The 27,563-nt window shown below is 33.2% G+C and overlaps 3 protein-coding genes and 1 long non-coding RNA gene across 6 annotated transcripts in view; 3 read left to right on the top strand and 1 right to left on the bottom strand.

Moving 5' to 3' along the window:
- Positions 1–27,563, top strand: part of LOC141659540 (protein RETICULATA-RELATED 3, chloroplastic-like) — a 91,082-nt gene that overhangs the window by 45,072 nt on the left and 18,447 nt on the right. The gene's annotated exons all lie outside the window — the stretch shown is intronic.
- On the top strand, positions 227–2,055 carry LOC141659535 (uncharacterized). Of its 2 annotated transcripts, none has more exons than XM_074466452.1 (2): positions 227–542; positions 787–2,055. In XM_074466452.1, the coding sequence occupies exon 2, from the start codon at positions 823–825 to the stop codon at positions 1,780–1,782; it is 960 nt and encodes a 319-aa protein (XP_074322553.1). In that variant the 5' UTR covers positions 227–542; positions 787–822; the 3' UTR covers positions 1,783–2,055. The 2 variants fall into 2 exon arrangements, with proteins under 2 accessions (XP_074322553.1, XP_074322552.1); XM_074466451.1 differs by having other exon boundaries at positions 228–542; positions 807–2,055.
- On the bottom strand, positions 4,646–8,252 carry LOC141659534 (uncharacterized). Its single transcript, XR_012549781.1, has 3 exons — positions 8,053–8,252; positions 7,818–7,920; positions 4,646–4,867 (listed from the first exon to the last, which is right to left on the bottom strand). It is a non-coding gene; the product is annotated as an uncharacterized LOC141659534 (long non-coding RNA).
- Positions 20,633–26,238, top strand: LOC141659533 (KH domain-containing protein At3g08620-like). 2 transcript variants are annotated; one of them, XM_074466449.1, is made up of 7 exons: positions 20,633–20,851; positions 20,951–21,042; positions 23,325–23,476; positions 24,650–24,808; positions 24,912–25,028; positions 25,386–25,529; positions 25,663–26,238. In XM_074466449.1, the coding sequence occupies exons 1-7, from the start codon at positions 20,769–20,771 to the stop codon at positions 25,807–25,809; spliced, it is 894 nt and encodes a 297-aa protein (XP_074322550.1). In that variant the 5' UTR covers positions 20,633–20,768; the 3' UTR covers positions 25,810–26,238. The 2 variants fall into 2 exon arrangements, with proteins under 2 accessions (XP_074322550.1, XP_074322551.1); XM_074466450.1 differs by having other exon boundaries at positions 20,639–20,851; positions 24,692–24,808.

The raw sequence follows: 27,563 nt of genomic DNA, 5'->3' as shown, positions 1-27,563 counted from the left end.
TTTTAATTTTCAATTCAATCAAATAATTCCTTATTAAAAATATTGACCCATTCAATTTTTTAATCTATTCTAAAATATCAATAACTTTTTCTAATCTCCAACTCAAATAATCATAATTAATATAATATTTCAATCGATTAATTTCGATTTCCGATTTTTAAAAACTCGATGACCCAAGTGATAAAAGTTAATAAAATAAATAAAAACAAGACAATAATTAGAGAGGATTGCACCTCTGTCACACTCTGGTCTCTTTCTCTCTAGTTGTGGCCTCCTCTCTGGACTCTCTCTCTCTCTCTCTCTCATCTCTCTCTCTCTCTCCTCTCTCTCCCTCTTTCACTTATCCCCTCCGCAAAAACCACAACAACTACCATCTCTCCCTCCATTTTACACACACACATTTCTCTAATTTCACTCTCACTACTCTCTACCACTTCTGACCCTTTTCTTGATTATTTGTCGGCTGCAAAAATGCTCATCTATCTCCCACACTTTCCAGCTCATCTGGGTCTCAAGTAACACCCCTTCATTACAATTCACAGGTCTTTTTTTGCTTTTCTTGAATTATTCTTTTTGGTCCGTTGCATAAACTTTTCTTGCATCACTTTTAATCCATAATGTTGCTTATTTTTGTCTCTTTAGAATATTAACAATTGGGTTTTTTTAAAGGTCTTAACTTTAATTTATAGATGTGTCTTTATTTATTTATTTCTGCTTGCTTGCTTAGTTTTTGTGGATCTGGGTATTTTCAAGAATGTAAAAGTACTGTTTTTTTGCTTATTGTAGTGTATATTGTGTTGATTTAGGGAGTTTGAAGCATCAATGGGGCTTCTTGTTTCGAGTCTGGAGATGCTTCTGTTGGTGTTATTGTGCTTCTTTTTTAGTTTGCCAAGACTTAGAGCTCAGTCTTCTGCTCAGGAGGCTTTAGATGAACTTATTCAAGATTATGCATTTCGGGCCTTTGTTCGTCCGAGAACTGGGGTACCGTATGATGGGATCCCTCCCTCAAACTTGTCGGGGATTCGTATTTCTGCAATGAGGCTGAGGAGTGGTAGTTTAAGGATTAGAGGTGTTCTTGAGGGGTTTAAAGAGTTTACACTTTATCCTGGGATTATTGAGCAGCCTTATGTTGAGAGGCTTGTTTTGGTGTATCGAAATTTGGGTAATTGGTCTGCGACGTATTATCCTTTACCGGGGTATATTTATTTAGCTCCGGTTGTGGGTCTTCTTGCTTACGATGCTACTAATTTATCAGCGAAACATTTGCAAGAGTTGGATATTTTGGCATCTGGACGACCGATGTCTGTAGAGTTTCCAGATGTAATATTAGCACCGGATGGGTCAGTTCCTAAGTGTGTTTCGTTTGATTTGCATGGTGGTGTTAACTTTAGCAATGTGGTTTCGAGAAATAGATGTTCTACAGTCCAACAGGGGCATTTCTCTATCGTTGCCAAGTCCACTGCCCCTCCCCCTGCACCAGTATCTCCTAGACCATCTAATATGCCCCCGAGACCTAAACATAGAGATAAGGAGAAGGATGATGATAATTCCAAGGTTTGGATAATAGTTGGCTCAGTGGTTGGTGGATTCGTGCTTTTGTCTTTGCTAGGAATACTGATACTATGGTTGCGGAGGTATCGACGGAAGAAGAGAATGCAAAAAATGGAAAAGGCTGCAGAGGTTGGGGAAGCTTTGCATATGGCATCAATTGGAAGTACTAAAGCACCAGCAGCAATGGTGACACGAACACAACCTACCCTTGAGACTGAGTACATGCCCTGAATTCTTCTGTTTGTATTGTACAACCTGACCCCTCTCTTCTACCATTCATATTCATCTTCGATTAATGCAATTAGGTATTCTTCTGATCTTGCCTCTTTTTGTGGTGGTAGTGTGGGTAACATAATCTGTAATTTTCATTGATAAAAAATACTCAATTCTTTCATGATTCATAGTGTGGTGTGCATGTAGGCTGTAGTGCAAGTGTAATTCAGTCTGTGATTAATTTGTTGTCCCTTTGACAAGAAATAAAGTTCTCAAAGAATCCTTTCTATATATGTTAATTGTAGCATGGTTACCATTTAATAAAGCTTTATTATGTGGATGCACTCCTAATTAGCTCCTGTGTAGGCAAGGTTCTTCATTTATAATGGATAGGCTTCATGATGATACGCTATTTGAGACTAATGCACTGAAAATTAGAACAACTAGTTAGGCCTTTGGTTAGTGACTGCAGAACCTCATTATGCATATGCATCCGTAGTCGGTACACTAATACTGGTAAGAACTTATTGGTGTATCGAGAAAGCATGCTAGAACATTTTGACAAATCCCAAGGTGTAAATGACGTGAAGTGAGCCTACTGATCCAATTTTCTTAGGCTTAGACCATCAATTAAGGCTAGCGGACTACCTAATTTATTATTTAGTGCGGTGTTACATGCACCAAGAGATTGATCAGGGTAACATGTATTTGATACATACAGACTTCAGTAAGCTGCTTATGTTGAAATTTGATTGCTGTTTTGATGTGACAACGGCAAATTATTTAGCCAAAAAAAGAAAGTCATGGCAGATTACACCAGCAGTAAAAGCCCATGACTTGCTACCATAGTTCATGCCATAAAGTTGTGCATGTGACTGGCCACTTGTGTACAGAATAGGCCTAATGCATTTCTGGAATGCTAGTGGAAGTCAGCTGCCAGAACAAAACTTCAAACAAGCATCAGAGTCAAAATTAGGGGCTGCTAGAACTAAAGATTTCTTACTGCATAGAAGCGGTGCTCTGAAATTTTCCGCTTAGCCCTATTAATCTTCTTCATGAATGTTGCTATATTTTTTCCTGGCCACATTTTTTTCCGTTTTAGCCTCTTAATAATTGAACATCAGTACTTTGCTAGGCCTGCAAATTAGAAGTTATAATTAATATTGCATAGAAGTATTATAGTAAGAATCCCCCTTGTTAAGGAAGAAGTAGGTATGTTTTGATGTTTTCTAGTTAGTCTGGAATATTCATTTAATATTTTGTTGTTTGGTGTTCTTTGTCGAAGCCACGATATGGATTCTCCCACATGTGTTTGTATGTGAATGACAGAAGGGAACCTACCAACCTTTGTATTCCTTTCCTTCTGTATTCCTTGTTTACAGAAAATATATGTACACACACACCACACACTACACACTAGTTTCAATTTTATAGTGATAATGTGAGGGCAATGGCTAATAATTGATACTGCAAGAGGCTCCACTAACATATTGATAAGTTCAATCACAGTTGTGCTACAAAAAATAAATAAATAACACAATGCCCTTTACAAGAATCATTGAGAGTAGTAAAACTGCTGTAAAAGGGCACTTATATTTGTTGTAGGAAGCTGTTCTGCAATATCTAATGTGTATTGTACATGTATCTAGTGAAACTGCATGAATTCCCTTGTCAGAATCAGACATGTATCAAGTCATGGATATCTGCATTCATTTATGATTATGTTGTCTGAGGTGAATTGCAGATATTTAAAGGCATTATTTTTAGAAAGGTCTTTAATGGATTCCTGATTCCACACCTAAACAAATGACAAAAAATTGCAGAAGCCTGGAGATGGTTTAAGCCATATTTACGATTCCGAAAATAATCTTATGAACGAGGAATAGTCGATTTCTAGGTTGATCCTTCGGAGATCAAATTCTGTGTGAATGATCTGAACAAACGACCAAGATCTAGTCTAGCGTATTACAGTCGTAAAAATTTTGCGCCTAGTAGAGACCGAAGAAGCTTCTATTTATAGGCGTCGGAGGCCCTTAACTCTTTCCACCAACTAAAATTATATCCATAGTTGGAGTCTTGTTTTTCACGGGTATTGCCACGCGTCTTAACCCCGTCTCCGGCCCTAAATCGTGGTATCGCCAAAGTAAACTAGTTGCTGAAGATTATAATCTTTTCAAGATAGGGTGGAGCCAAATCCACAAAGTATCTTCTTATCACTCAGACTTTACTAACAACTAACAAGTGAAATGAGAGCCACAAACAAGAAGAAATCCCACAAGGGGAGCTGCTAGCAAAGAATGAACTGGTCAGGTTTTTAAGATGCTTAAGGGCCTACTGGCTACACAGTTATAATTGAACAGTAAGACAGAAGCAGTGTACCAGTGCCACCGAAGATGAAATAAAGAGAAAGAAACAATTCAAGGAAATAAAGGGGAAAGAAACAATTTATGGCCATCTCATCTGCTGCTCAGGGTCATGAATGTGAAGGTACAGTTGTACTCGCTATGCCAGGAATTACTTGGACAACATGGCTTACTCATCTGGACTTGTACCCCAAACATCTCCAATTATTGCTTTGACTCGTGCAATGACTATTTTAATTTGCAATTTTGGGTTACGGATCGGGTTACATTCTTCGACACAGCCGGTTTAATAAATAAACTCAAATACATGCGACAGAACATAATAACCGGTTAGATTTTCTTCAACACAACCCGTTTAATAATTAAACTCGAATACATACAACGAGAACACAAAAGCCGAGATTAATAGGCTGCACACGAGAGAATTGCAATTTAGGGTGTTATGTTGCGGTGAAACTCAGACAACTATACGACCACCATCATTATTTCTCAAATAAAAAACAAAAAAAAAACCAAGATTCTTTAATAAAGTTTTGATGCATCAGTCTCCGATTAAGTCCGCCACGACTTAAAATGTTACAATTACACAAGATCCTTTGCATTCAATCAAATATTAGACATCAATTTCATCAAGTAAAGTTGCAGGATAACATCAATTCCATAGTCGCCCGGCCAGAAAGAAATGAGGACTCCCCTGCAGCTAATTGAGTTCACTTTATTCAGACACACACCTAAGACTCCTGCATCAACTAAATGAAGTCAACAACAATAACCAGCATAACAAATGTATATTGCATTCTAATTATAATTGATGTATCTTCCTGCAGGATCCTACTAAACCTATTTGATTAGTTAACTACGAGTGATATTGGATGAGAAAGCAGCATATTTGGCTTAATTAAATGAGTTGGCCACTGAGTTAGTAAATTCAAGTTCTGTTATCAAAGAGAAACCCTTCAACTGTATACTTTGTTAAAAAGTTCCTTTTTTCTACCACAAAAAACACCGGTTCTAAAAAGAACAGACCACGGTACCGCAGATACCCTGATGTAGAACGGATTATAATTTAGGGATGTAGGGTTAACCAGATATTAGGTATCTTGAATGGGCGAGTCGATGAGTTAACTCGGATGTGAGTCAACCTGGTGGTTTTAGGGTTTGCAATATAGAGCTTTTGTAATTTAGAATGGAGATGATGGTAAAATGAGTGTTTGTAAAAGATATGATGAATAGTGAACACTAAATGAGTAGATGAACAATCTGGGAAAACTGTACCTCAAAAAAGTACTCCCTCCGTCCCTAAAAACGTTTCCTCTTTGTGTTAAACACGTTTGCCAATGCACATTTTTTATTGTTAATATCTTTAATATCGTATTAGTATTAAATATAAAAACTTCATTGTATTAAAGTACTCATAAATACGAATCCAACAAAATCACTCATGAATATGTTTGATCTTATAAATTAAACGTAAATTAGTAGTCAATCGCTTACCATGAAGCGTACAGAAAGTCAAAATGGGAAAAACAATTTGGGATGGAGGGAGTAACTTCCTAAAAATCTTGCTAATACCGACGATCGGCAAGGACAACGAAGAGAAATGAACAATAAAATGAAAAACTGATAAAAGATAAGACTTGGGAAATTCATCCGCAGGATCACTGCACTAAGGGTTTTTCAACTCAATTTGATAAACAATATCTCAATATTCAAGTCTACCATAATATGATGAATAGTGACTACTAAATGAGTAAATGAACAATCTGGGCGAACAATACCTCAAAAAACTAACTTCCTAAAAATCTTGCTAATACCGATTGGTATAGGACAACGAACAGAAATGAACAATAATATTACAAAACCGATAAAAGATAGACTTGAGTGATTCATCCGCAGAATCACTTCACAAAAGGTTTTCAACTCAATTTGATAAACAATATCTCAATATTGAAGTCTACCATTATATGTGGGGGTTACATGACTTGCGTTAGCAATAAAAAACCCTCAAACATAACCAAATGAACCAACGCGGCAATGCCACACAAATTAAGTATATATATGTATATACATCTAATTTCTACTAAATATAAGTAACTTTTTATTAATTATAAAAAAACATCCATTTTATATTCATTCCCCATCATAACCTACTTAATGTGCGTGATGTTGACGACAAATTAAACAAAACATAAATTAAATAAAAAGTGAATTGTAAACTAATAAAAGGCATGACTTAATCGAGATTCACATCTTCACCAAGGACATACCAAACACGGATACATAATTGAAGACTTGATGAAAGTCACTTCAACCACCTTCTTTAACATATGTGGAAGTTAAAAGGATATAAAATGGTTGCAATATTAATTGACTAGAAGTGCAAAAGATAAAAATGTATTTCTGGCAATTTGGTCACTAAGGAATAGTAATGATAATTCGTTCCTTTGTATCTTTTTGTATACTTTTTCTCTGTACATAATAAGTCTTGTTCCTTCCATGCCCTCTTCTACAAACATATAATGTGCCCCTCTTCTACAAACATATAATGTGCCTTATCTCGCCACTATTTTTAACTCAATCCAGCAATTTTACCATCTTCATGAATTGATGATGAAAAATGAAGGTAAGAAAGGATAACCTATTGTTACCGCCCAATGTGTTGCACCAATATTAATCAAATTAAAATCATTTTTAGACTTTAGTCTTATCCAACTTCAACATCTACACGCATATGTGCATTTTTCAAAAATCTAAGATATGATTGGTTTCATCTTTGTTATAAAAGAAAAGAAGTACATGTGAATTGATCGATTGGGTATAAATCATGTGAATACAGGATGTGACTTGGGCGTGAGATAGTGAGTCATGTGAGTTATTTTATGAATTGGACTTGAGTAAAATATATATAAACTCTAGCTTGGCTCGAATTATTCGCGATCAATCTTGTGTTCCACTCGTTTATTATCGAGCCAGTCTTTCTTTTCGTTCAATTAGAAGTCTTGGCTCAGCTTGGTTCATTAAAAAAAAATTAGGTTTGCCTCAGCTCAAGCAAAACTTGACTCGGCCTCTCTGAATTTGTTTAGCGTATACACGCAGATCAGATAAGAGAAACTCCATGAATTCATGATTGTCTCAATATTCTTTGATTCCTTTTTATTGCCTAAACATTTAGAAGTTGACACCATTCCAAATTTCCAATGCCCCTTTTCGTCATGCATACACTTAACCAACAACTAAGATAAGCATAAATATTAAAGATTCTACATACACAGATGCACGCAGTTTCAAGTTTCATTGTGTCACCATCAAAAACAAAGAATTTGAAATTGTGACCAAGCATTCCCGTTGGTTCTACACATAAATCATATTTCATAACTAGAAAGTTTCTAAAGCCCTTTGTTATTCGGGAGAGGCAACTAAGCAATCAGCATAACTAGAGAGTTATCAGTAAAGTCACCGGACAGCATTTTCCCCTACACCTACACCCAACTCATAAGTAGATAGTTCCCTCGTTAATCGGGAGCGATGATTAAACAGATGATTAAACAGTCAGCATAACTAGGGAGTCACAGAAAGTATCAGTAAAGTCACCGGACAGCATTTTAAACCTCAATCCAGCATCAATACAATTAAAACATTTCAAATAAAACAAACATCATACTCAATTAAATGACTAAATTACAAAATTACCTCGCGATCGGGCGGGGACGATCTAATCGGTGGAAGGGGAGATCAGTTTCTTGTCACGACGTTCCATAGCAACGTCCCACATATCATTGCCTATGTGCTTGGGCTGTAATTCACAACCCCAACCAACAATAATTATTAAAATTATAATTACAGATTCTATTAATTGAATTAATTGAATCAATTGTAAAATAAAGTAGTAACATAGGGATCTAGAACTAGGAGGAGAGAGGCGTACCCGACCATGAGCGGCTTTGTGAATGAAGTACTGGGCGTTACCGGCTATGCAAAGCATACCTGCTATTATTCCCAATGGCAGCGCCGCTTCCAACAATACCCAGCCTGCCATCAATTTATCAATCTCTCTCTCGAGTCTCTCTCTCTCAATCTCTCTCAAGTCTCTCTCTCTCGCGAGTCTACACGACTACAAATTCCTCTTTTGTTTACTCAACGCATCTTTATATCTGACTCTTTTCTAAAACTTTTAGACAAAATTGCATTTTGGTGACCGGATTATTTTACATTTACATTTTGATGGCCAAAATTAAAAAGTTAGACAAATGGACGCCTAATTTACATTATGCGTTGTCTACCGCCGTTATTTTTTTCAATATTATTTTTATTAAGTAACTAAAAAGATGCTGATTGAAAGGGTTTGATTTATTCCCTCCATTTCCTTTTTAGTCAAATACCCTAATAGCGATCATCATTTTCATTTTTTACAGTTCAATTCTAAACCAGAATCTCCTCAAAATAATTTGGTATGTAGGCTTAAGGAGGATGTTGAAATGTACAAATCACGACAAACTCCTCTTTACAAAAGGTACGACTTCATTCCTAGGGTTTTAGTGTGTTTTAGAGCACCTATATGTGTGTTCCCAAAAAAATGGGAATGTTGATGTTGTTTTAGCTGTTAAAATGCGTGTTCCTACGTATATTTTTTGTTGTATGTGTATTAGTGATTATTATGCATTTTCGTCAAATGCGGTTCCAAAATTAGGGTTTTTATCATTATCTTGGTTATTCGTATAGTTTGACATGTTTTGTTAGCATAATTGTATGATTATTTAGGGATTTTGATGAAATATGCAAATAAGGATGATTTCACTATAAAACTAGTTCATAGGGGAGGGATGAAAGAAAAATCATTGTGTTATGTGAATGGGACTGTTGATTCCATTGATAACTGTGATGTGGACTTAATTAGTTTGATTGAAATAACTTCAATGGTGAAGAAAGTAGGTGAATTTGGAGGTTTTAATAGGTATTGGTGTAGATTACCTGGGACAATTATGGAAAAGGGTTGTTCTGAATTAGAAAAATATGATGATGTGTTTCCCATGTGTGAATTACTAGGAAATAGGGAGCCTAGTTGTGAAAGATATTTAGAGATATTTGCACATAGTATTGCACACATGTCTTCTTCACAAAATGAGATAATACTCAAACATCTACGAATGTTAAGTTTTGTGAGCTTTAATGTTTGTGTGCTCCTTAATTTGAGCTTTTATTGCAATTTCATTCATGAGAATTACATGCTATGTCCTCAAATAGAAAAGTTCATCAGATACATTACTTGAAACATAACACAAACATATGGATACACAAAATCAAACATGTACTCTTTAATTTCTTAGCTTTTTTCTTCCATTTCTTTACAGATTCTTCTTGGTCAAGTTCAATTCTTCGAATTTCACCGAAATATTGTGCTTCATTGTCACGCATCCTCTTCAAAAGTCCAACAATCACACCCCGATCTCGATGGCAAAAAGAACCATTAACCCACCGAAATTAACCACTTTCATTTACTGCACGAACACATCCTAAAAATCTCCGAAATCACACCAATATCACACCAAAACATAATTTGAAATCACATTTTGGTTAAATAAGAAAATGACACTTCGTATCACGTTTTCAACAAGTTTTTTTTCTATTTATTTTAATTTATTACATAACTTTAAATCACTTTTTAAGACCCGAACAAAACTTGATATTACATTTTTAACAATAAAACGCAACTTAAAAATATGTTTCATTCATTTTTAACTAATATTTTATATTTTTATACATTATTTTTGTTTCACAAATATTAAAATTTTAAAATAATTTTTTTAAATTCAAGCATGACCCTAATTCAATAATTTTAAATATTTTAGCATTTAACAATCTCTCATTTGGGTTATAGAAATATTTTAAAAAATAACATAACGATTTAGGGTTAGGACACACACCCTAAAACCTAAAGTCTAGTCCTTAATTTAATATAGGGTTTCGAACCCTAAACTCTGAAAACCGAACTCTAATTATTAGTCGTTATTAGTGTTTTAGGGTTCACCGATTCTTAATTTGAAATTTTTAAATATTTATATATGAATAAAATACGAACAAAAATACCCCTTAGAATAACATTTTAAACTCAAAAACAATAGTTATATGTAGCATTTTGGGTAAAAAAGAAAAAAGAAAAAAACATACAAAACACTAATCCATTTTGCATTAACCTTGAAAACCAAAGACGAGGTTGCGTTTTAGCATTAAAAAAAGCAAAAAATAATGAAAATGAAAAGTAATGTTGTGTTTTGAGTTAAATTTATAAACGACAGACGGGATTATGTTTTGAAATAACATTTGGGGCTTATTTTCAGGAAGTGATATTGAGGACATTTCTATCTTAAATAGTGACACTTGGACCATCATTATGTACCATAATTATTTACATACTTACTTTCCAATTGTTTCAATTTAAACCCTTTTGCTATTTCACACAAAACTCATATACCTCTCAACCTACCATATTAGCACTCTATCTCATATTGGCAGAGACTAACCACGTCACCAAGGAACAACCACCACACAACACACCGCAATGTCATATAGGGGTCCACATATCATATTGTTAGTGTTTGTGCCCTGGAGACAACACTATGATGTTTTAGTTTAAGACATTAGGATTATTAATGTTTATGTTATATTGGTTATTCCCATTATAATTTATTAATTCTTAATTTATTGCGATATAAATGTTAGATTAATAATTGTCTTTGGAATATGATATGCAATTCTATATTTCTAAGTACGTGACTTAGAAATTAGATTATGAGAATAGTATCAATATTCCTAAAGATCCCCAGTCGAGTATTATTATTAAAGGATAATAATAATGCATTAAGACTAGTGTGTTTGTTGACTGATGATCACATCTCATTAATCATAGGTATAGTAATACTAAAGTCAAAGACACAGGCAGATGTATATGTACATGGTGCTGAACAGACCCGATGTGAGATTCTACATGTCTGTTGTGTCATAAGTAATTTTTACAGTGATAATGATATAATGGTCCTTAGACCTGAAGTCATTATATTTCTATACGAGAATTAATATACATTGATTCCATTAAAAGTTATCCTTGACCGGGTAATGATAAAAGTGGACTATGGGTATATTATGAATCATATGAGAAATATGAATGATCTAGATGGGATTTAACCCTCTTATTTTAGGAGTGATGTTATTGGCCTCTTGTGTGAGCTAGACTACGAAATGTGTGGTCACGCTCAAATGGTCCCTTATGAAGTCTCTATTGGTCTTATTCTTATTGTGCGCCTTGTGAGCGCGCTTGCATCCGCGAAGGCAATCGCTCGGATGTTCCCCTAACCCAACCCATTTTGTACGCTTGCTGAGCAGACCAATCAGGCATTTTAAAAAAGGGAAGGGAACTTGCCTCTAGTTTGATCTATAATATTTGGTTAAACGGATTATATTATATTGTACATTATTCACAAAAGGTTTAATCGATCATCAATTCAATTATTATTACTTGGATAGCAATGATGTATTACTAGATGCCGCTCATTGTTTACGATTTAAAATTAGATTTAAAATTCGTTGTCAACGTAATAATAACCTATAGGGTCACACACTAAGAATGCTTGAAGGATTATTTAATTTAAATTGGATTTAAAATAAATTAAAGTAATTTGAATTATTTATAATATTAATTAAGTTTGACTTAATTAATTAGATAAATAATGATATTCAAATTTACTAATATTAATTATGAAATTTATTTGTTAAATAATTAAGTGAGACTTAATTATAATACAAATAGGAATTTTGAATTAATAATAACTCCTAATTAGTTAAGAGTTATAATTCATTTTTCTACTCTCTATATAATATCTCTTGGGTGGCTGATTTTGCGTGCAAGACTTTTACTCAAACCCTAGCCACCAAGAGAGAAGATGGAGAGAGCAAGAAGAAACGAGTTTGTGCTAGTACACATCCAATCCTTGAGTTCAAGCATTCGCGTGGATACCGATAAAGCGTAGATCGCGAGAGCGGGATGCGTGGTGATTGAACAAGCTTTGGATCTCCATTAGTCAACCAATTTGTAAAGCTTCTTATGGTAAACAATATGATCTACGAATTAAATATCTATTTTTCGCATGTATCATGCGGTGAGTTTCGAAAATTCTGATTTTTTACGTTTTTAATTACAGTTTTCGTTGCGTTTATGTGCTCGAAACCCAACAATGGCATCAGAGATATTTGCGAAAAGTTTTTAATTCGTTTATGTGTTTACTGGTTTTATGATGATAACATGTATACAATATTCCATGACTGTTATGTATGCGATTTTGTATGTTTTACATGTTATTATGTTTATATATGTGTATATATATATGTTTTGAATATATAATATTCATGAGAGTTGTACAATTATATGATGATTATATAATCTGTATATATATACTGATATATACATATTTTGTAATTATTCTTATTATAAGAATCGTATTTGATACGATTATGAATCGGATGCAGCGGATTTGCTGAAATATGTGTCTGGTGTCCGATTTTGGAGAACGAATACACTATTTTATATGGAATCGAGCGTCTTAACGTAACTGATAGCTAAAGCTATCATCGACTGCTCTGTAAGGCGTTTGATATCGTTTAGGCCCTGTAATCTGCGATTTAATGTTATCAGATTTAATTTCGAATTTTCTGATTTTTTTTTATATTTGGTTTTTATGATTAGATCATGATGGGTATGATATGTTACGATCAGATTATGTGTTTTAACATGTTATTTTGTGTTAATTGAGCATGGTGGATGGTTATGGCTTATGACCTTAGGTTAATGATTTTGGTTTTTCAAATACGGCTTGCATGTCGTTTAATCTTGTAATTATCAAATCTCGAATGTAACTCGAGTTCTTCTTGTAAGTTCATTAGATTAGTTTTCATATTTCATTATTGTAATGTACATGAAGACATGAAGATTTGAAGATCAAGGGTAATCCCACACGGAGGCTATTCAAGGAAGCAATACAAGAAAGGAGACATGTAATAGTTAGCTTGTATTTATTTTCCACCTTAGATTGACCTAAATCTTTGTCATTAGCTTGATAAAGATCACATATGATGAAGCCATAACCAACCACGTTTATTTATTGCACTTTATATATATATGCGTATATGATGAATGTATGTGTAGAGTAGTTTATAAAGATGCATGCTTAATTAGATTAAGGATATATGTATTAGATACGACACCCATGTCATGCTTTCTAAACAAGATGAAATCTGTAACGATTCAAGATTTTAAAATGGATAAACGATTATGAGATTCTCGTGTTTATGAAACACATGATAAAATACAATTTTTTTTTATTTCTGACATGGGGCGATTTTGTCAAAAGCGAGTTCATTGAATTTGTAAGGTTGTGGGTTTTAAGCGAGACCGTTGTGACTCCCTCACTACCTGGAAATCAAACCATTGACGAATATTGATTTGAAGTACTTTATTCAAGAAAAATTGGGAATCTCTTTATGATGGGATCATGATCTTTTAAAATTAACAAAACCCTAAAGTTAATATTAAGTTGATCAGATATCTTCCAATGAGTCAAATGCGTTAACCCCTAGATCGACTAAGAGTGGGTTTGCCAAAGTGAAGTACTCCTATCTATCGTGGGGGATGTGTTGAAGTATATTGATACTTTTTGACTATTGGGTTAGACTTACCTAAGTTATCACAATAGGATTGTGAACTTAGAGGCATCGAGTTTGGCGAGATATATTAGATAAATATGAACAAATGTTGTTCCACCAAGCTATCCAAGAGTTATATAGTTGATATAATTGAGAAATGTTGTCTACCTAAATAATTATGTTTTAGGAGAAAAACCAATGTTGACCTAACGCATGGTGAAATATGGATCTTGGCTCACTAGAAAGGATATAGAAGATATTTTTTTCCGAATTAATAGTTACGACTATTGATTTGATAAAAATAGTGGGAGATATATATTGTGAATATATAATGAATAATCACTTGAACATAATTTAATGATCATCTGTAGACTAAGTCATTTTATGCACTTTAATGTTGTAGATATCAAAGGACAAATAACACAAATAACTTCTCTATGTAACAGTCCTTGAGAAGGACAAGCTGACATGAAATAATTTCCTCATTTGACATGGGAACTGAGGATTGTCCTCGGGTTCAAGGATGTCACTCAAACCCCTCCCTTATTTCTTCTAGCTGAGAATAAAACATGTGCAGAACAAAATGCTTACCAGAAGCAGATTAATTATGCAACTGATGTTTCATGTCTCATGTTTGTAATTATGAGTGTTGAGTTTTAGAAGCAACAAAAGCATGATGATGCTTATTATATGATTGAGCACCTTCAAAAGATGTTTGAAGGATAGACTCGTCAGAAAGATTTGACAACAATAAGGCACCATACTTTTGCATTAATGGGAGAATCATATCCGGTTGGACCACATGTTCTAAAGGTGATATGCATAGCATTTGGATCTTTAATATGTACAATGATATGTATTTATCCTAATATTTTGTATGCTTTGAGCATGACGATCAGATACCAATCTAATCCAGGTGATGGTCACTTGATAGTTTTCAAGAATATTCTTAAGTACTTAAAGAGGACTAAAGATTTATTTTTGGTGTATGGGAAAGATAGGGAACTGGTTGTAAAGGGTTACACTGATACTAGTTTCTGAACCTAATTTTTGGACATACAAGGATGATTACGTGTTTATGCCTGGTTTGTGTTTTGTCTAAATATAAGTGATGTTAGCTGGAATAATTCACAGCAAGAACATTGATGATTCTATAATTGAAGCCGAATATATTGATATTTTCGAAACAGCCAAGGAGACTGTTTAGGTATGTTCTTAAGCGATATCACCTTATTAATGAGATTAATGATCAAGGAGATATAAATTTAAAGTGTCTAGTAATGATAGTGTAGCAGACCCACTGACTAAGGCTTTGTCGCAGCAGAAGCATGATGGTCATACTAGTTCCATGAGTATTAGATACATGGGTGATTGGCTCTAGTGCAAGTGGGATATTGTTAGTGTTTGTGCCCTAGAGACAACACTATGATGTTTTAGTTTAAGACATTAGGATTATTAATGTTTATGTTCTATCGATTATTTCCTTTATAATTTATTTCTTAATTTACTGCGAAATAAATGTTAGATTAATAAATGTCCTTGGAATATGATATGCAATTCTATATCTCTAAGTACGTGTCTTATAAATGAGATTATGAGAATAATATCAATATTCCTAAAGGTCCCCAGTCGAGTATTATTATTAAGGGACAATAATAATGTATTAAGACTAGTGTGTTTGTTGAGTTTGTTGACTGATGATCACATCTCATTGATCATAGGTATAGTGGTACTAAAGTCAAAGACACAGGTATATATATATGTACATGGTGTTGGACAGACCCGATGTGGGATTCTACATGTCTGTTGTGTCATAAGTAATTCTCACAGTGATAATGATGTAATGGTCCTTAGACCTGGAGTCATTATATTTTTATATGAGAATTAATATACATTGATTCCATTAAAAGTTATCCTTGATCGGGTAATGATAAAAGTGGACATTGGGTATATTATGAATTGTATGAGAAATATGAATGATCTGGATGGGATTCAACCCTCCTATTTTAGGAGTGATATTATTGGCCTCTTGTGTGAGCTAGACTACGAAATGCGTGGCCATGCTCAAATGTTGATTTGATATGATAGTCTACTCATTGATCAAGGAAACTTGGATTAAACTATGATGAGGATGACACATTACATGCCTCTAGTTTAATCTATAATATTTGGTTAAAAGGATTATATTGCATTGTACATTATTCACAAAAGGTTTAATCGATCACCGATTCAATTATTATTACTTGGGTAACAATGATGTATTACTAGATGCCGCTTATTGTTTACGATTTTAAATTAGATTTAAAATTCGTTGCCAACGTAATAATACCTATAGGGACACACACTAAGAATGTTTGAAGGATTATTTAATTTAAATTGGATTTAAATTAAATTAAAGTAATTTGAATTATTTATAATATTAATTAAGTTTGACTTAATCAATTAGATAAATAGTGATATCCAAATTTACTAATCTTAATTATGAAATTAATTTGTTAAATAATTAAGTGAGACTTAATTATAATACAAATAGAAATTTTGAATTAATAATAACTCCTAATTAGTTAAGAGTTATAATTCGTTTTTCTACTCTCTATATAATATCTCTTGGGTGACTGATTTTGCGTGTAAGACTTTTACTCAAATCCTAACCACCAAGAGAGAAGATGGAGAGAGCAAGAAGAAACGAGTTTGTGCTAGTACACATCCAATCCTTGAGTTTAACCATTCTGTGGATACCGATAGAGCGTAGATCGCGAGAGCGGGATGCTGGTGATTAAACAAGCTTTGGATCTCCATTAGTCAACCAACTTCTTATGATAAACATCTGATCTACGAATTAAATATATATTTTTTCGCATGGATCCTGCGGTGGGTTTCGAAAATTCTGATTTTTTACGTTCTTAATTACTGTTTCCGTTGCGTTTATGTGCTCGAAACCCAACACATATCATGTAAGATCGGTCCTAAGGATAAGCAATACAAGCCATCGTATGGGGTACCCATCGTTTAGAGGATTTTTTTTAAGAAAATACAACACTAGATTATAATTTGAAAATGAAAAATCCGAGCTTTTAAATTTGAATTGGGTTAAATCGTATCTCTATTATAATATGTTATAAGAATGGTTAAATGGGTTTTTTATGTGGTGTATCGAAAAGAAAATGCTAACAAATTCTAATCATAAAGGCTTGATAAAGATTTTGCTAGCAAAAATTCGAGAATTTTTTTAAAGTTGTGAGTTATCATTTGTTTTGTTAGGTATATAAATTAATTTTTTTTATTTCCTATAACGAGAGTTTAATATTTTTCTAATTCATTTTTACCAAAAAAAATTGGGGTGATAATTTTTTTATAAATGGCATACGACATCCTAAAATTCAGGGCCGGCCCAAGCATGGCCATGAATATTGAAATTAAAAAATTAAAAATATTTTAAGAGTTATTTATATTTGAATGAATGCCTATATATATTTATATATAAAGTACAACACAAACAAATAGAATGTTTAATTTATGTATTCTCTAATTAAAATGATATATACAATTCATAATATATATATATATTGAAACTATTTGGTTTGATCTTAATAGTTAGTTTAAATATAACTATCAAGTGGAATAACAAAATATTTTTTTTATTTATCAAACCTAAACTAAGTCATAAATCCAGAAAAAAATAATCTCGTCGAATTATTGGTTTAGTCTGGTTGAAAAGTCTTCGCGTGGTCCTAAGTAGGACCCCATATATTAAAAAATAACGTGACAACGAGTCAAATACTAAGTTTTCAAAAATCGAGTCAAGTCCTTATTTTAATTTAAAATTTGAAATTAACCCAAGCATGTTAGCTCAAATACAATATTTTGTACAGTAAAAATCCCAAAATTTCATAAGATGTTGGTGCAATTAGTAGTGCTCTTCCACCAACTAAAATTTTCACGTTTCAAGAGATGTAATAAAATTTTCTACTAAAAATACCGACATCCTTCTTAGGTTTGAATTAATACCTTGTATCCCCTCGTTGTACATTTCTGTTAATTGTAAGATATTTTTTGTTAATTGTAAGATAATTTCTGTTAATTATGATTAGTTAATATGATATATGTAAAAGTAAGGTTTATCGTGAATGTAGATATCACGCTTATCATGTATCACGATTTTTTTTATTTCCATATAATAAATTTGTAGTGGACCGTCATTCTTAAAAATATTTGTTTCAAGTTCACGTTATGAATTTTTTTAATGTAAATTCAAAATTTTAAGTACTGTTTTTCTATAATGTGTCAATGGGCACACAATAAGCTCCGATGTCATTTTTTAAATGATCTTCCCCTCATTATTAATGATGGATCCTCTGCATGGGAAAAAATTCTCACCAATAAAAATAAGATAACTCATCAAAAATGCATAAAATTTAGTGTTTAGCTCACGAGCACATACTAGAAAAATCATATTAATTATTACCATCAAAACTATTTTTCGATACTTCATTGACATTTTATTAATTTTTAGGCATTATAAGTTATATATTATATATAAATTTAATGAAAAATAAAATTTAAATTATAGGTAAACAAAATAGTGTAAAAAGTTTACTTATTTTAACATAACCAACGAGGCCAGTTAATTATTTTCACGTAAAAGTAGGGTCCCAATATCATGACATACGTTGTGATTATTTAATTGGAGACAATAAAATTAAGGTTTAATGAGAAATTATAGATTTGTTGTGAACTATCACCCCTAACAATATTTGAAATCACGTTTATTATATATCATAATTGCCATTTTAGATATTTGTCGTGGACTGTCACCCTTAAAAATACTTAAAGTTCATAAAAATTAACCATTACTATCAATTTAAATCTAAGTTTTGGTACTTTATTAATATTTTGTTAATATTTATTCATTATAAATTTTATAATATTAATAAAATCATTTAGACAAAGAAACAAATTTTTAATTATAAGTAACAAAAATAAAGTAATAATTGATTACTAAATCAATTATATATATAAATAATAAAATATTTATACATATTTTATTATTTATATATAAGTTTAAGGCTCCCGCAGAACATGATTTCCTAAATAATTATATATATATATATATATATTTTAAATAAAAATATATTGTTTAAACTTTTATGTAGAAAAAGAAAATTCTAAAAATAAATTATATAACTATATTTTATAGTAGCCTTAAAATGAGTACTAAGAATGAGGCAAAAGTATGTAAAGAATCTGGTGGGAAAGAGGGAGTAACATTTATGATATTATTAGAATTAAAAATAATCTAATTTATTGATTATTTTTTAATTAGAATATTATATATTTTTATAATTTAAAATTTAAAATTTATTTGTATTATAAATTAATTTAATATTATTTGATGCTAAAAATATGAGATAAATATCAATATATTTATAAATTATGAATTTGTTGATTAATTTTTATTTTAAAAAATATATAAAATTACATTAATATTTTTTAATTTAAAAGTAAATTACCCGAATTCTCACGGGGATTTTTGTTTCTCGTTCAGGTCGAGGATCGGGGAGGAAAAAAATCCCGTTCGGGATTTGGGACGCGTTCGGGAATCAGTATTGAATTTGGGGGATGAGGACGGGGATACCACTCCCGACCCCAAATTAGCCCGGGCTCATCCCAAATGTCCATGTGCACACAACAAACTCTCATGTGTCATTTTTTTAAAATAGTTTTTGCCTTATTAATAATGACGGACTCCTTGTATATACAAAAATTTCCACCAATAAAAGTAAGATAACTCATCAAAAGTGTGTATAAAATTTAGTGTAAACTGTATGCCCATGAGCACATACTAGAAAAAATATATTAATTATTACCTTCGGAACTAATTTTCGATACTTCATTACCATTTTGTTAATTTTTCAAACATTATAAATTATATATGATTTACAAATTTATTAAAAATAAAATTTAAATTATAGGTAACACAATATCTTAAAAAATAAATTATTTTAACATAACCAACGAGGCCGGTTAATAATATTCGTTAAAAAGTAGGGTCCCGATTTATGTCATACGTTATGATAATTTAATGTGAGACGTTAAAAGTAAGGGTTAATAAGAAGTAGGGTTCACGCTTATCACGTAACCTGATTATATATTGCCATATTATAGATTTGTCGTGGACGATCACCCCTAACAATATTTGAAATCACGCTTATCATATATCATAATTATATATTGCCATTTTATATAATTGTCGTGTACCGTCAATCTTAACAATATTTGTTCCTATTCTAAATCATAAATTTTATAAATTAAGTTCATAAAATTAACCATTACTATCAATTTAAAGCTAAGTTTTGCTGTTTTGGTACTATACTAATATTTTTGTTAATTTTTCTTCATTATAAATTATATAATATTAATAAAATCATGACACAAGCCCGCAAGGGAGAGCCTGTCGCTTAAACGCGGTTTACCTTGGCTCACGTGGTTTGCAGGCTATTGCGTGAGTCCGTAGGGTTTACCCAGTGCGCACCCGAATGTTAGCGGCTGCGGATTACCTACGATAAAAAAAAATCATGACACAAAGAACCAAATTTTTAATTATAAGTAACAAAAATACAGTAAAAATTATTTTAACCAAAGGGGCCCACAATCATAAGGCATGAAATGCATTGCAATTTGCAATGTGAACGGCGCAGACAGCTAAGTTGGCTGACAGAACACAAAGTCCCCGATAGATTTGTCTTGACTCCTCCCCCTTTTTACAAAAGTTACCTTTTTAACATTTGACAGTCTTTAGTATTTTTACTACATATTCTCTCTCAATCTCTCTCTCTCTCTCTCTCTCTCTCGCGCTTGTACTAGTAATAAAACCCTATATATCTTACTCACAAAATACATACAACACAATCATTTCCCTAGCAGCCGATTAGTCTTTGTCGGCAAAACACCATGTCAGGGCTTTACAATCACAACTTCTCACCTGCCAGAGCTGCTTCTCCTCAGATTCGAACTAACCCAGATGTTGATACTAGGTTTTTTCTTGATTTTTGATCTTGGTTTTTTTAATTTTCTTGATTTTATTGAGTTTTATGAGCTAACTGTTTGTGGGTTTTTTTCTTTTTGTTTTGTAGTGGTCAGTATTTGACAGAGCTGTTGAATGAGCATCAAAAGCTTCAACCTTTTATGCAAGTCTTGCCTATCTGTACTAAGCTCTTGAATCAAGGTTTGAGGGTTCTTTTTTGGTCTTCCCTTTTGTTTTTGAGTTATAGATCTTTTTGTTTGTGTAGATAGATCCAGTTTTAGGTGTTTTAAGCTGCATTTTCGAGAGGTTGTTGTGGTATGTGATAATTGAATTGACTGTCTGTAATTGAATCTTTGGTTTGGTTTTTGTGTATGTGTGGATGTGTTTGTTAATGCAAAGTATCAAGATTGTGAAAGTTGTGATTTTTTGTTTGGGGAGTTGTTGTTTGTACTAGTCGGAATTGGTAGAGTTTGTATGCTTAAATGGTTTGTAGGGGACATTGTGGAAAGTGGAAACAATCCCGAGTTCCCGACCCTCTTTTGTGTTTTTTATTTTGATACCATTTGAAGTCAATGTGCCCTCGTCCTCTTTTCATTGTGAATGCAAAGATTTGATAAAAGTTGTTTACAAGAATGTTTATGCAAAGTGAATAGCTTATTGTCTTGTGAGCATGCATCGCTTATTGATGTTTTATGAAAATTCATTAGTAAATTTAAGTGTTTTAGTGGAATCTGCTTACAAGTTTTCACTGATTTTCAAATTGTATACAAACCTAAGTTGTGTTTATTCAATTACTAACTGCCGATTTCGCTGATTTCATACTAGATACGAACTTAAGTCATGTTTATTCAGTTACTAGCTGCCGAATTTCGCTGATTTCATACTAGATACGAACTTAAGTCATGTTTATTCAGTTACTAAATGCCGATTTTTGCTGATTTGCATACTGGATACAAACTTAAGTTATGCTTATTCAATTACTAGCTGCCGAATTACAGTTCCCATTTTAAAGCAGCCTTGAAAACATGAAAGTGGAAATTTGATACCAGAAACAAGTGCAACATCTGCCTTTAACTAAATTGACATTTTATTTGGAAACTTTGTCTTTTTCTCAACATGGTTCAGCATATCACAAGAAATGTTTGTTCATTCAAATTTAGATTATTATATTGCATTGATTTGTTGTGTTGTATTGTTCTGCTCAATAATTGTTTTCACAAGAAGTGAATTTGTAGAATACCTCTGTCTTCAGCTTATGGACGATTGGTTGTAATTGCATTGATTTCTTTCCTCCACTAAATAGTTGCTGTATTGTAAGATTTAGATTATTATTCCTATTATTTAAATATTGAAAACACACTCATCAGGTTTGAACCCTCAACCTCTTGTAACTTAAGTGAAGGTGAAACCTCTAGACCAAGAGTCCAAGAGCCTTTTGGTGATTTAGATTATTTTTTGATGCATATTCACCTGTACCTTCATATTTAATTAAAAAGCTCTAAAATTATCTTCACTTCTACAAAAAATATAAGTTGACTTGAATTCATGTTTATTAGATGGGTGTATTATGCCTTTTTTGTTAAATATTATATTATGCTTTTGATTTAATTCGCTTAAATTTCTTTGTTTTGTTAGTAGATTCTATCACTCTTAACATCGAATATATATTTAATAAACTAGTACACATTCCGTATTCCCCGAATCCAAATCCCCATTTTTTATATATGTTGAATCCATGTTTCCCCATATCTCCTCACCTGTATCCTCGCACCCGTAACCTTGCCTCTTAGCCGTTGAGTATCTCACCTACATCTCTACAAAGTTTATATTTTGCTTTTATGGGAGAACAAGAAGTTTACTACCCAACATACCTCTTCGACTGTCAGTCTTAAAGATCAAGAGTTTACTCCCTTGTTACAAGAAGATACTAACGGAAATTTTGGAGACCTCAGTTTCTAGAAAATATCTTATTCCAAAGCCTGTCATCTCAAATTTTGGAGACCTCAGTTTCTAGAAAATATCTAATTCCAAATACCTTTGCTCCTCGCAAACACTACTACTTCTACTGCTATTGTTTAATATATTTAGAAGCTTTTTGCATTCAGAGCTCAATTAATAGCATAGAAGAAATAATTATTTTTTGATGTTTATCTTTATGGTCTTCTGATTCACTTAACAGTTATTAGTAATTAACTTTGTGCTACACTCTCTCCTGCTAAATTCAAGTGTCAACTTCTAAAACATTCTCCCTTAATTTAATTATAATGGTCGACGTAGATTATATTTTTCTTGTGCAAATTTTTGATACTCTTGGATTATGCTTGTTGCTTATAACTTTGTCCTCGTCATTATATCTAGATTATTGGGTACTTCTATATTATGCCCGTCATTTTGTTTTAATTACTTGACATTGAAGAGAGAGATTTTTTTTGTCTGATATTTGGCCTACGTAACTATTAATAGAAAGTTTATCTAATTTTCAGAAATTTTTCGAATTTCTGGAATGCTTCCCAACCAAGGTTTTAATGATCTTGAAAGACTGCGCCATAGAAGTCCCAGTCCTATGGCATCCTCGAATCTCTTGCCAAATGTGCCCCGGACAGGAATGGGTGGCTGGAATGGCCTTCCTCAAGAGGTAATTAGTTTTTGAGAAGTTAATATGTTATGAAATGTTTGATTATAGACTTCTTGATTCGTACAAACTGCTATGATACCAACAAGTTCCATCTTTGACAAAGATATTGGTAGTTATGTTGAACTATACCTAATAATTAATTAGGTCATGTACACACAATCCATATGTAATAGTTAAGCAAAATTGTTGCATTGCTGTGACTTCTTACACTAGCATTTATGTTACAAGTATGTGATATTTCAAATGAATTCGTGCTAAAAATAAAGAAGGTACTTTACCATCTCCATCTTCTAATCTGGCTGATGAGTGCTAATTTTGTTGATTACCGCTGCCTTTCCTTGACATCATTGAGAATAACTCTGATCATGATGTAGATGATGCTGATCCTTGGTCCAATAAATCTTACGAGGAAAGGCAGTGGTAACTAAAACTTTTCAATATGCCATAACTCCGTATTGTCTAGTGATCTTTTTAACATATTCCATGCCATGTTTTGTATATTTAACTAAATGACTATTGGTGTTACATTCTAAGTTTAGAGATACTACATAGAATGGTAGAAGATCTTAGAGGGCAGTTCAGTTGCATTAGTGATACAAACATACAGAATTTTGAGGGAATGACATTAAGGAAAAATTTAACAAGTCAAAGGATAGTGAGGAAGCTTCTAGTAGATGGATATTATAGTTGCAGATAGTCAAGCTATTCTCTAGGCTCTAGCACTGCTTTATTTTGTGGTGAAATGTTGGAAAGAAAAGGGACAGTGTCATGTCATATGTCATGTATTGAGCTATCATGTTCTTCAAGCTGTCTATTATATTGTGATCCGTTTTCTTTCTCCAGTGTACTTAATTGTGTCACAATTTTCATAAGCTAGCTAATAGCAAGTTCAAGTGCAGGCGTGCAACAATTGTCACAGGCCTCCTCTTTTGGGCCCCAAAATTTGATGATGTCTATCTATATCTATATGAACAAATTATAATTGTTATTTTCTATGATTTTAGATTTTTATAATATGTAGACAGACCTACTTTTAATATCGCCTTTTGTTACTATGAATAGTCACAACATTTTTGACAAGAAATTGCCATTATTTATTTATAGTCATTTAAAATTCTTGTCACTTGCATTACCCGTCAGTCGTCATTCCAGTTTCTACTTGGAATATTTCAGATCGTCCTCCAAAAGAAACTAATATTTTCCATCGTTCATCAGAGATTAAGTGGCCCTCCTGGGATGACAATGGACTGGCAAGGAGCACCAGCAAGTCCTAGTTCATACACTGTGAAGAGGATTCTGCGCTTGGATATTCCAGTAGATACTTATCCAAATGTGAGCTTCAAACACGCTGCCACTATATTATAAAAAGACAATTGTTTGATCATGTCATGTCTTACTAACAAATATGCAATGGCTAATTTCTTTTGTGTTATAGTTCAATTTTGTTGGGCGACTTTTGGGTCCTAGAGGAAATTCGCTGAAACGAGTTGAAGGTACTACAGGATGCCGTGTGTATATCAGAGGAAAAGGTTCAATCAAGGACCCAGACAAGGTGAAAAAAAAGTCTCTCAGTTTTCATTGTCTTTCTATTCTACTAAGTGGGTGAAGGGGTTTATAGGGTATCTCTTCACGTCACACCTTGTTATGTTCAAAAATTATTTGACAAATGTTACCTTTAGCTATGCTCTCTCCTCAGTCATGTGCTACTCTTTGTCAAACTATTTCAGTCTAATTCATAGATAATCAATGTGGTATTTTCTTTTTCCCACTTTTCAAATTGCAAACATGTAGGTGTGGTGCTCTTTTGCTTTGTGAATTTAGCTGGGCTTTTCTAAAGATAATATTGGATGTTTCCTTGTTTGTCCTGTTGAGTTTGTGTGCCTTAATTTTTTACGATTTCATATTGAAGGAAGAGAAGCTAAGAGGACGACCCGGGTATGAGCACCTAAATGAACAGCTCCACATTTTGATTGAGGCTGACTTACCTGGCAACGTCGTTGATTTGAGATTGAGACAAGCTCAAGAGATAATTGAAGAATTGCTTAAGCCTGTGGTACTAATCTGAGCCCAGTCCTTCTTAATGATCTCAAATAGGATATTGATGCAAATTGTAGTATCTTATCTATAAGATAATTAATTAAACTTGTATCTTTTCTCTTCTGGCCTGTCAACTTGCCTAAATGCAGGACGAGTCGCAGGATTTTATTAAAAGACAACAATTGCGTGAGCTGGCTTTGCTGAACTCGAATTTTAGGGAAGATAGTCCGGGTCCGAGTGGCAGTGTATCTCCTTTCAATACAAGTGGTATGAAACGTGCAAAGACTGGTCGTTAATGGATGTGGGAAATGATTAATGTTTTCATGGTCAGCTTGAAAAAGGTCATGCCTTATATCACTTGCGATGCAATTGTATCCCAGAGATGATAACTTGAAAAAACGTTGGAATTCTGGTTGGTGATCTTTTTTGGTTGTCTGGTTTCTTTTGCCGTTTAATACATTTTAGCCAAACAATAGTAAAATCACAAATGAAAGGAAAGAGTAAAGGGGATTTTTTTTAATTTATATTTAATTTTTTATATATTTGGATTTGTATGTTTTGGCTTGGATATGTTTATATGGGTGTCGACATAGTTGGGGATTGGAGTTAGGTATCGGATATGTTGATGTAAAACTTAAATCATTGAATTTATTTTTGTGATAATATCATAGCCATAGGACAGTTTGGAATGTATGTATAATATATATGTGTGGTTCTGCTGGCTACATTTACTTTGGACACCTTGAAGTTGTTTGGAGCCTCCGGTACCTGGTAGCCATTTCGTAGATCGTCGTTGTCAGCCCCATGATCCCATGATCCTTCTCTTTGGACATAGAGATTGGAGATGGGACATAATTTGTTTGCCATTTTTTCGTAATTTTTGAAATTTGCCTTGACATAAAATTGCCTATATATTTTTGTTATTAATTGAAAAAGTAGATATTTGAAATGTTATGTAGGATATGCAGCAAATTGTTCAATCATTTCTGAACCCAAAAATCTAAATAAAATTATTGAGAAATCATGGTGGATTTTGCTGATGTTGGGTTTTATGTGCCTGGTACTTGAAGTTTCTTGTAGTGAGCTGGATGAAACATGAAACAGTCACATACAGAGAAGTAAGGCCGTGTTTGGGATTGCTGTTAAAAATTGATGTGCTGTTAGAAAAAATGATGCTAAGGCCGTGTTTGGGATTGCTGTTAAAAATTGATGTGCTGTTAGAAAAAATGATGCTGAAAAAAGTGGTGTTGTAAAAATCAGATTAATGTTTGGTAATTTTTTTGATATGTATATGTTTTGATGTAAAAAATTAAAAATAATAATGATTTTGGTAAGGTTTGATGATGTAATCAGTATCTACTTCCCCCAAAAGTTGAAAATGGGGACTTGCTTTTTCTATGAGCAGCTGTTGACGGAGGAATTTGGTATCAACAAAGTTTGAGGTTCGTAGCCGGAAACAAGATCTGTTATGGCGGTTCTTTGTCGGAAACGTGAACAGTAGTCGGTGGATCCGATGAACAGTATTCGTCGGAAAAGATGAACAGTGTTTGGTGGTGTTGATTATTGGGGGCTGAGATTGCTTAGGGTTAGTGGTGGCTCCTTTGCGCTCTCGCTTCTGACTCCTTACAATGTGCCTACGTACCCCTATTATGCCCACGTAGTTCTTGGGGAACAAGAAACCTAATGGGCTTAGATTTCTTATCCCGAGGCCCAATGGGAAGCCCACCGGAAACCGTCTTCTACTAGCTTTAGGAATGTCCGCCGATGAGGCCCAACCACAAAGGCCCAAGGCTCGTCCACGGCTTCGAGACTTCACGGATGAGGCATCTCCTTGGCCAAGGATAACCATCCGCTACCAGCTATTTCTCTAATCCGTGGACGCAGGTATAGCCGTGGTTCACCCCAAATGTTGGACGCATCCTTGTCCCCCGATAAGGAGCCCCTATCAGATTACAGGACAAGTGATCCCAAGCTTTTGGGTGCAAAGTGCAGGATACTCCAAAGTCTCCCAACGAGGACACCCGTTGACTACAGAGACAGAGCTCCCAAA

The sequence above is a fragment of the Apium graveolens genome, chromosome 5 (genome assembly GCF_009905375.1).
Source record: "Apium graveolens cultivar Ventura chromosome 5, ASM990537v1, whole genome shotgun sequence".
Lineage (NCBI taxonomy): Eukaryota > Viridiplantae > Streptophyta > Magnoliopsida > Apiales > Apiaceae > Apium > Apium graveolens.
Note: the sequence above shows the minus strand (reverse complement) of the source record. Positions and strands in the feature narration are given on the sequence as shown.

Excerpts from the sequence above, each read along its gene's own strand:
- LOC141659535 (XM_074466452.1), top strand. The coding sequence starts at position 823 with ATGGGGCTTCTTGTTTCGAGTCTGGAGATGCTTCTGTTGGTGTTATTG.
- LOC141659533 (XM_074466449.1), top strand. The coding sequence starts at position 20,769 with ATGTCAGGGCTTTACAATCACAACTTCTCACCTGCCAGAGCTGCTTCT. Across the intron at positions 20,852-20,950 it reads AACCCAGATGTTGATACTAG|TGGTCAGTATTTGACAGAGC; the intron begins GTTTTTTCTTGA and ends TTTGTTTTGTAG. Across the intron at positions 23,477-24,649 it reads GGAATGGCCTTCCTCAAGAG|ATCGTCCTCCAAAAGAAACT; the intron begins GTAATTAGTTTT and ends GGAATATTTCAG.